Source organism: Piliocolobus tephrosceles, chromosome 10 (genome assembly GCF_002776525.5).
Source record: "Piliocolobus tephrosceles isolate RC106 chromosome 10, ASM277652v3, whole genome shotgun sequence".
NCBI classification, from domain to species: Eukaryota; Metazoa; Chordata; class Mammalia; order Primates; family Cercopithecidae; genus Piliocolobus; species Piliocolobus tephrosceles.
In genome coordinates this window covers 105,759,751-105,768,523 of record NC_045443.1, presented here as the reverse complement: position 1 = coordinate 105,768,523, position 8,773 = coordinate 105,759,751, and the positions used below count along the sequence as shown (strand labels likewise).

At 45.0% G+C, this 8,773-nt stretch overlaps 1 protein-coding gene across 2 annotated transcripts in view; it reads right to left on the bottom strand.

Moving 5' to 3' along the window:
* Nucleotides 1-8,773, bottom strand: part of WSCD2 (WSC domain containing 2) — a 299,619-nt gene that overhangs the window by 15,572 nt on the left and 275,274 nt on the right. For both annotated transcript variants that reach the window (XM_026454616.1, XM_031936358.1), the window contains one exon: nt 3,467-3,631. In XM_026454616.1, the coding sequence (XP_026310401.1) occupies nt 3,467-3,631 (165 nt within the window). The remainder of the gene's footprint in view (nt 1-3,466; nt 3,632-8,773) is intronic.

Below are 8,773 nucleotides of genomic sequence, written 5' to 3'. Positions count from 1 at the left end.
GCACGCATACCTCAAGACTGAGTTAGAAAAAATATAAAGTGCCCGTCACAGTGCTGGGCCCATTGTAGATATTAAATAAGGGCCCACGATGATTAGAATTATTAACAGCGATGCGAATATATTCCTAATAATAAGGGCTATGATGAAGGAATGTCTGGGGTACAAGAAGGGTAAAGAATGACCTGTTAAGTCTGCCAGAGACACAGCAATGGGGAATTTGACCTGCAGCCTCAGGAGATGGTTTCCAAGCCAAATAAGCAAGAAATAAGGGTGGGAGCAGTGGGGGTTGACGTCCCAGAGATAGCACGTGCAAATCTCCAGTGCATTCTCGAACTACAAAGAGCTCATTATACCTGGGGTCTGAAAAGGGCTGCAGAACTTTGCCCCAGTGTGGCAAATGCAGCAAAGGATTTCATGAAGTTAAGCATTTTTCAGCTGCAAGGTGATGTGGGGAGAGACTGGGCAGGGTTAGCTAGATTGACTGATGCTGTTGGGGGGCAAGCGGCTCTTCATTTTGTCTGCACCCCACTGCCAACTCCAAGCTCCCAGGGAGAGTTCAGTGTTAACTGCAAGGGCTCAGGCTGCAGGAAGGATTTTAAAGCTCCTAATGAAAAGGCAACTACATTCAAAGCCTCAGCTGCCTGTGACCAGCCCACAACCCCCTGCCTGTCTCAGTACGAATGAAGGAAACATCCAGTAACTAGACACAGCTTGAGGCAGGGATTTGCCACAGGGGGGTTATGTTTTCTTCTTTTTTTTTTTTAAATCAAGTTAAACTTTTAGTAGGTGTCTCACTCCATTAATGACCCATTAATATTGCCCACACTAAAGCATTAGCAAACACAGGGACAAAAATGAATTTTTGGAATGTTTTGGGTCTGGAAGTAAGAATGCTGGGTTCTTCGTCTAGGGCCAGGGGTCTTGGCTCTGGTTTTGCAGTGGAATCCCCTGGGAGCTTATAGAAAACAACCATGCCTGGGCCCACTCCTGAGAGTCTGATGGAAATGGTCTGAGATGCAGCCTGGGTGTCAAGACTTTAAAAGCTCCCTGGGCAATGATAATGTGTAGTCAGAGACCAACTCCCTTTGCCTTTGACTTAAGTAAATGACTGTCCTGGTTACGTAGTATTTAAAAAATGTCTGTTTTACACCACAGGCTCACACATATTATTTCACAAACATTATCTTGTTATATTTTTTGGAAAATCTCTGAGTTCAGTACTGACATCCCCCTATTACAGATTAGGAAATGAAAGCTCAGAGAGGTGAAGAATTTTGCACAAGTTCTCATAGCTGATAAGTATCAGAGTGAACTTTCAGACTGAAAATCAGATCTCCTGACTCTGTCTTAAGATTCCATTTCTTCTTCTCTGAAGTTAGGAGGTTGAGTTAGATCAGATGGCGAACACTTGGTGTATAGGCCACCATTCCCCATTCTCCACTTTCAACAGGCATCACTAATAGATTAAGGCACTTTGTTTTAGAGAAAGAATAGAACCTTTCTTAACACATCATCCTTAAGCAAAAATTCATTGGAATCAACACTAGATGAAACCAGTTTTGATTCCTGAACTAAATCATCCTGAGGGACCCCTTCTGTTTGTGACATTCTGGGATTGCATGAGTAGGGTTGCTGCCACAGCCAGGAGTGTGAGAATGTTGGCCAGCCATGGCATCCTTTCTGAACCTGCATTCCACAGCCACTGCTCCAGGACAAGTCAGAGAGATTCTGGAATATCCCAGTGCTCTTCCCAGCAGCTCCCACAAAGGCAGCACAGCACAGGGGTTAAGATCATAGGGATGGCTGACAGCCAGCCCTGGGTTCAAATCCTGATATAAGCGTGCAATACCCTCAGCATGGAGCTTCATATGTAATAGGTGCTTAATAAACAATCACTCAGGCCCAAACTGGAAATTAATAAATATATAAAAAGCTGGGATTCTTAAGCAGATTCCCCTGCCTGACCCACTGCCAACTCCAACCATCAGCCTGTCCCTCTTCACTCTTTTTGCCTTTTCTTGCCCAGTCTCTGCCTCCCTCCTGTGTCTCGCCCTGAGAAAGACATGCCCCCTGGCTCTCCCTGAGCTAGGGTTCTGGGATGACTCTTTATTGGCACCAAGCTGTGTCTGGCTAGTGCCTGGCACCCAGACAATAGTACCCAGAGCCAACTTTTATTGACGACGTTGAATGTGGCCCAACACAAATTCGTAAGCTTTCTTAAAACATTATTAGATTTTTTTGTTATTTTTATTTTATTTTTAGCTCATCAGCTATCATGAGTGTCAGTGTATTTTATGTGTGATCCAAGACAATTTTTCTTCTTCCAGTGTGTCCCAGGGAAGACAAAAAACGGGACACCTCTGCTTTGAAACAACCTCATGAGGTACGTACTCTCATTTCTAATTTGTGCATGAGGACACAGGATCAGAGAGGTACAGTAAATTGCCAAAAGTCACACAGCCAGGAAATGGTCTTCATCTCCACATGTAGATGCAAAGCCTCCCACAAGAGGAGGCCTTGCTTCCCTGATGTCTCCCACCTGCCCAGGAGAGGGCTTCATGCCCAAGGGGCATTTCATCCTTGATTTATTGTTCCTCAGTAAGAAACCCAGGAATTTCTCACCTGTGTGATAGAGTAATAAAGATGTGGGCTTTGAAACTGGGAAATACTAGAATGCAATCCCCAATCAGCTTGTTGAAAAAACAAAAACAAAAACATTGTGTGACTTTGGGCAAGTTATTTCTCCTCTCCAAGCCTCAGTTTTCATTTCTGGGAAAGAACATCATCCTCCTACCTCACAAGGTTTCTATGCAGGGTTAAGTACGAATACGGCACCTGGCCACCTACTAGGTGCCAAGAGAACATCTTTGGCAATCTGAACCTATATGAGGCGCCTCACACACTGTTGGTGCTCCACAAATGCATGTTGGGACACCTAACTTAGGAAGTGTATCCAGAACATTCCACTGCTCAGTAAACATCTGTGAATGGAATGAAAATAGAGCACCTTGCATAGCGAATATTGTCCACTTAAATGTGGAGAGGACACCTGGTGAATAGTAGGTGCTCAATAAATGTCCCCAAAGTGAACGTAGTTCTGGTACCTCTATTACATCAAAGAGTTGCTGCAGTAAATATCTGTAATGAGGTACCAGGGCACAGTAGGTGTTTGAGAAATGTTTATGGTCACCTAAATGGAGGAAAGGTAGCAGGCATAGGATAGGTACTTGATAAATGTCAGTTATTGAATGGATGCTAGTGGAGTATCCAGGACGTGACTCAAGAAATGTCTGTGGGGCATAAAGGAAGTAGGGGGGTACCAAGCATGCAGTGAGTCTCAATAAGTGTGCCTGGGAGAGGGGAGTGGCATGCAGTAGGTACTCAAGGAGTATTCCCATATCCTCCAAGGGGGTACCTTCCCAAGCCCAGGGAACCTCCTGCCCTGCCCTCCCTGCCATCTCCTCACCTTTGTTGTAGAGGGAGCCATCGAAGTAGTAGCTGCCAGTGTAGAAGCCCGTGGCCAGCTCGATGAGGTGGCGAGCCCACGTGTTGCCAGCACCTGGAAAGCTGGCCAAAGCAATAAGTTGCTTGGACTTGCCCGGCAGGAACCTTCTGTCCATGCAACGGTTGTCTGAAAAGGGCGGAGCATGGACAGAGGTCAAAACCAGGGGCAGATGGAGCCTGTCTGAAAGGGACCAGGGTATGAGCCCCACCCCTGCCACTTCTCAGCCGGGTGATCAAGGGCACAGGACACTTGCGTGGGTCATGGGAAAGCTTCGTTGGGCCTCAGTTTTCCCATCTGTAAAATGAGGGAGATGGTTCCCCCCTGGTAGGGTTGAGGTGAGTGTTAAATGGGGTAATGATGGAAAGGGACAAGCACAGTGGTTAGCCCATAGTAGTGATCCAATAGAAGTCAGCTGGGAGGGTGAATCTTCTTTCTAGCCCCAGTTTACCCCCAGCAGAGCAAGTCTTTCCCATTCACCCCTACCCTTTCCTCCAGATTGAAACTGTCAATGGCATCCATCGTGTATTTTCTGTTATTCTTGTATTTTGCGGACTCTGAAAAGCCAGAGAATCAGGAATACCCAAATGGTACTCACCACCTCCTAACCCATTTTACAGATGAGGAAACTAAGGGCTAGAGAAAACTAATACATATGCCTTTTGAGCACAGGATGCAGTCCAGGGTTCTTATCTTGGTCTCCAAGCCCACATGGTTGGCCTTTGCAAACTCACAGGCTCATTCTAATCCACTCCACCACATGCCAGTCACCTGGTCTCTCTGTATTTCCTCTCCTGTGCTTTGCTCCACCCTGACATAGCACCTTCATGCATGTTGTTCCCTCTCCATTGCCTCCTACCTGCCTTTGCTTTTTGTTCTTCAGCTCTCAGTTGAACGGGTTCCTCTGTCTATCTGTCTGTCTTTCCTTCCTTCTTCCTTTCCTCTTTCCTTCCTCCCTTCCTCTCTCCCCTCTTTTCCTGACTCCCTGGGCTATCATTAGTGCATTACTACATCCATCTCCTTCATATTGTTGATCAAAATTGCAATTCAGATAATTATTCATGCAATTAGTCATGTGGTCAGAAACCCTGCCCGTATTGTGTTTTGCTGATTCACCAAAAGTTTCCACAATATCTGGTATACAGCAGGTACTTAATAACTGCTTCTTGACTGGATGGATGAATGAGTAGAATGGTGACTGGGTGGATAACAATAATATCTATTAGTATCTATTTTGTAGGGCTCTTGTAAGGATTGAATGAAAAAAAGCATGTAATATGTTAATACTCTAAAGTGCTCAAAAGACATCAGTATTATTTTTCTCTAGCCCTCAGGCTACTCATCTGTAAAATGGGTTGGGAGGTGGTGAGTACCATTTGGATATTTCTGATTCTCTGGCTCTTCAGAGCCTGCAGAATGCCATTACCATCAGAGTTAACAGAAAATGCAAGCCCCAGCACCTCCCACTGCAACCCCAGAGGGAGCTAAGAAAGCACAAGCGTTTCTTTTGGTTCCCTCAGTTGCAAAGGCAGCTGAGGGAAGGCTCAGAGTACGGGGCGCTGGAGCAGAAAGGAAGATGAGAGAATCCCAGATCCAGGCCTGGAGGCCCCAGGCCTCAGTGCTGCCTTCTTCAGCCCGGGACAGATGAACTCCACCCTTGTTTACCATCCAAGGGAAGGCAGGCAAACCTCCCTCACCTCCCATGGCCCCTCACCTCCATCTCTCCCCGTTCTGGGGAAGCCACTAATCCCCTGCTCATGTGTGTGGACTCCATTCCCTCCTTCTTAAAGCTCCTTGCTCCTTCCAACCCCAATATTTTTTTCTCTCTCAATCACATTAGCACTCAAACAGGAACAAATAGCTCCATCATTTAGAAAGAGCCCCTTCCAGCAACCACCAGCTTCCCTTCACCCCATCACTGCCACATTGCCAGCAGAGTTGTCCATATTTCTTCATGTTTCCTCCCTTCCGTCTACTCCTTGGCCCTTGCACTTGGCCTCTTCCCTGTTCACTGCCCCGAACCGGTTATGGGCAAGGTCTTCAGTGACTGCCCCATGCTCAATTCAACAGACAAGCTCACCTCACGTGATTACTCGGGCACAAGGGCAGATCACTCTGCCCTCCTATAGGTAATTCCTTCCCAAGATTTTACTGGGGTCTTTCCTGTTCTGCATTAGCTACTATTTATTGAAGTCTTACTATGAGCCTCATTGATTTCACACAAAAGCCCTTTGAAGGAGAGGTGTGAAGTCCTAGATTTAAATTCCAGTTCTTCCACTTACTTGCTGGATGACATAGGAAAAAGATGATCTATCTGAGCCTCAATTTGCTCACCTATAAAATGGGACTATTAAGCAGTGATGACAGCCTGAGGTTGTTTAGGAGAATGAAATTCATGAATGAATGCCGTGCTAGAGTAAGACAAACATGCTGGAAGTGCTGATAGAATAGATTGTGGTTCCTGGTATTGTTGCTGCTAGCTGGAGGTTCAGCTCTCTTCTCCTTCCTGTTTAATTTTTGTTCTGAGACGAACAGATTTATTTGTCTGTGGCAAAGCCAGGTAAGCTTCAGGGAATGGTTTTCATTGGAATATACTGCAAAAAGGAGCCCAGACACAGGAACTTTCTAGAATATGGTTATGTTTTATATTTTTATAGGGGAGTGGATTACCCAGTTGACATTAACTAGCACACTTAAAATATTTGCATTCCGCTCTATGGAAATGTTACTTTAGAAAAGCTAATATTAAATTATAACCAATGACAACATCCTGAAGTACAATGATGCTTGCAACTTACTTTGAAATGCACCAAAAATTAGGAAGGATTGAGGGATGGAGAAATGGAGAGATGGACAATAAAGTAAATATAGCAAAAGTTAACATACATCACAAAATTCTATGGAATAAGTATACAGGTGTTCACTGCATAAGTCTTGCGACTTTTCTGGAGGTTTGACTTTTGTGTTTTCCAGAATAAAATGTTGGGTTGATAGGTCGGGTGGGGCAGACCAGGCTCCTTAACTTCCCCCCAAAACAGAATTCTCTATTCAAATACTTCCTGGGAGGCCAAGGCCAACCCCAAGGTAAAAGCTGTGGTTTTCAGTGCTATAAAGAAAGTTGATTTGGTTCCTAAGCCCTATAAATTAAGCAGCTGTTAGAGGCAATATCATATGCAGTTCTAGAATCAGACCAACCTGGGTTTCCATTCAGAACTGTCATGGCCTACCTGTGTGGCACTGAACAAGGCTTTCCACTCACTAAGCCTCAGTTTTCTCACCTGTAAAACAGGGCTAATAAACCTTACACAATTATGTGGGATAATGACTGTGAATTTTTCACAATGTATTTTGAGAAGCTAGGGTTGAGATTGCAGTCTTGGGACCTAGATTTCCTGGGTTTGAATCCCTACACTGCCATGTCTGAATCATTTGACTTTGGCCAAGTTACTCAGCCTCCCTATGCCAAGTTACCTCATTTGTAAAATGGTGAATATCAGTGCTTATGCAACTGGACTGTTTGGATGATTAGATGATTTAAGGCAGGTAAAAGATTTGACAGAGCCTGGCACAGAGCAAGTGTTCAATAATTATTTAGTTCCCATAGGGGGCATCAGGGCTTAGCACACAGTAGGTGCTCAATAAATGGTCGCCCTGGTGGGCCAGGCTCTTGGCAGGCTGATGAGCCACATAACTGTCAAACCTCCCTAGTGTGTAGAAACTGCAAGAGTGATGTGGAAAAATGGAAGCCCTAGTAATGGCCTGGGGGTAGGGCACTGGGAATGAGCAAACTCATCAATTAAGGAATCGTTATCTGCTGTTGAAAAGGCGCCAGTGTCTGTTCTGGCCACCTCAAAGCCGTTCATGATCACAGGGTAATTAATCTGTGTATGACTTTCCCCTGCAGGCTAAGGCAGCACAGCTCTGCAAAGACTAACCAACATTTCCCTGAAAGCTAACAAAGACTCATCCTTCCCCATCGGACTGTAAATAGGGCCAAGAGCCACATGCTCACTAGGCTCTCAGAAGGACTTTAGCTACCATAGAAACAGCCACAGCTGATCACCACTGTTACCCCATCAGTCAAACACGGACAGGCTATTGGTGGGGCTGCCACTAGCTCGTACAGCACTTTTGTGCAAATCAGAAAAATGTGCTCACTCCTTCCTCTGGACAGATGTTCTGCCATCCAGGGCACACAACATGTGGCTGGCTTTCAGACACTACTTTTTCTGTTGGCTGTGCAAGTGCAATGCTCAACATGCTCAACCACATATGGCAGCTTGGTGACTGGAAAATAAGAAGGAAGAGGTCTAATCCAGTGGTGTTTTCTTGGCTCTCCAGACTGTGGGGAGTGTCACTGGAGCATGGGCAAATGTGTCCAGCAGGGGCTTTGGAGTCAGACACCTGAAAACAAATTGCTTTTGTAGATGTATAGTTGTGGCCAGTTCCCAATCTCTCTGAATTTTAGTTCTGTCATCTGTAAAGTGGGGATGATACTGCCCTGATCATACGTTTACTGTGGACTTCACATCACTAAATGAGATGAGGCTTGGCATAAGGACCAGTACATAGTAGATGGTCAATATATTCAGACATTGAGGTGATCCTTCAGGGGCTTCCTTTGGGCTGTGTCCTGGCAAGGGATGACCCCCAATCCCCACCCAAGTGCCACCCACCCTTCATGATACCTTGGTCAGGAGAAATGGGTTTTATTGGGAAAGTTTATACACAGTATGACTTAAGGTAAGTTCCTCAACTGTTCTGAGTCTCAATCCCCTACCCCCCCCCATAGTAAAGAGAGTATAAATGACCGTTCCCAACTCATAGAGAGTTGAGGGGATTCAATGAAAACATGCATATGAAGGATGCAATACTGAGTCTGGCACAGAGGAAGACCTCAAGAAACTACAAATGTTGCTGCCTCCTCCTCTTGCTCCTTCTCATCACCATCATCATCACCATCATCACTTTCATCATCACCATCATCAACACTATCAGCATCACTCTTATCACTATCATCACCATTATCATCATCACCATCATCATAATCATCACCATCATTATCATTATCATCATCATAATCATCATCATCATTATCATCATCATCATCATCATCATAATCATCACCACCATCATCATTATCATCATCACCATCACCATCATCATAATCATCACCATCATTATCATCAACACCATCACCATCAGTATCATCATCATCATCATAATCATCACCATCACCATCATCATAATCATCACCATCACTATCATCAT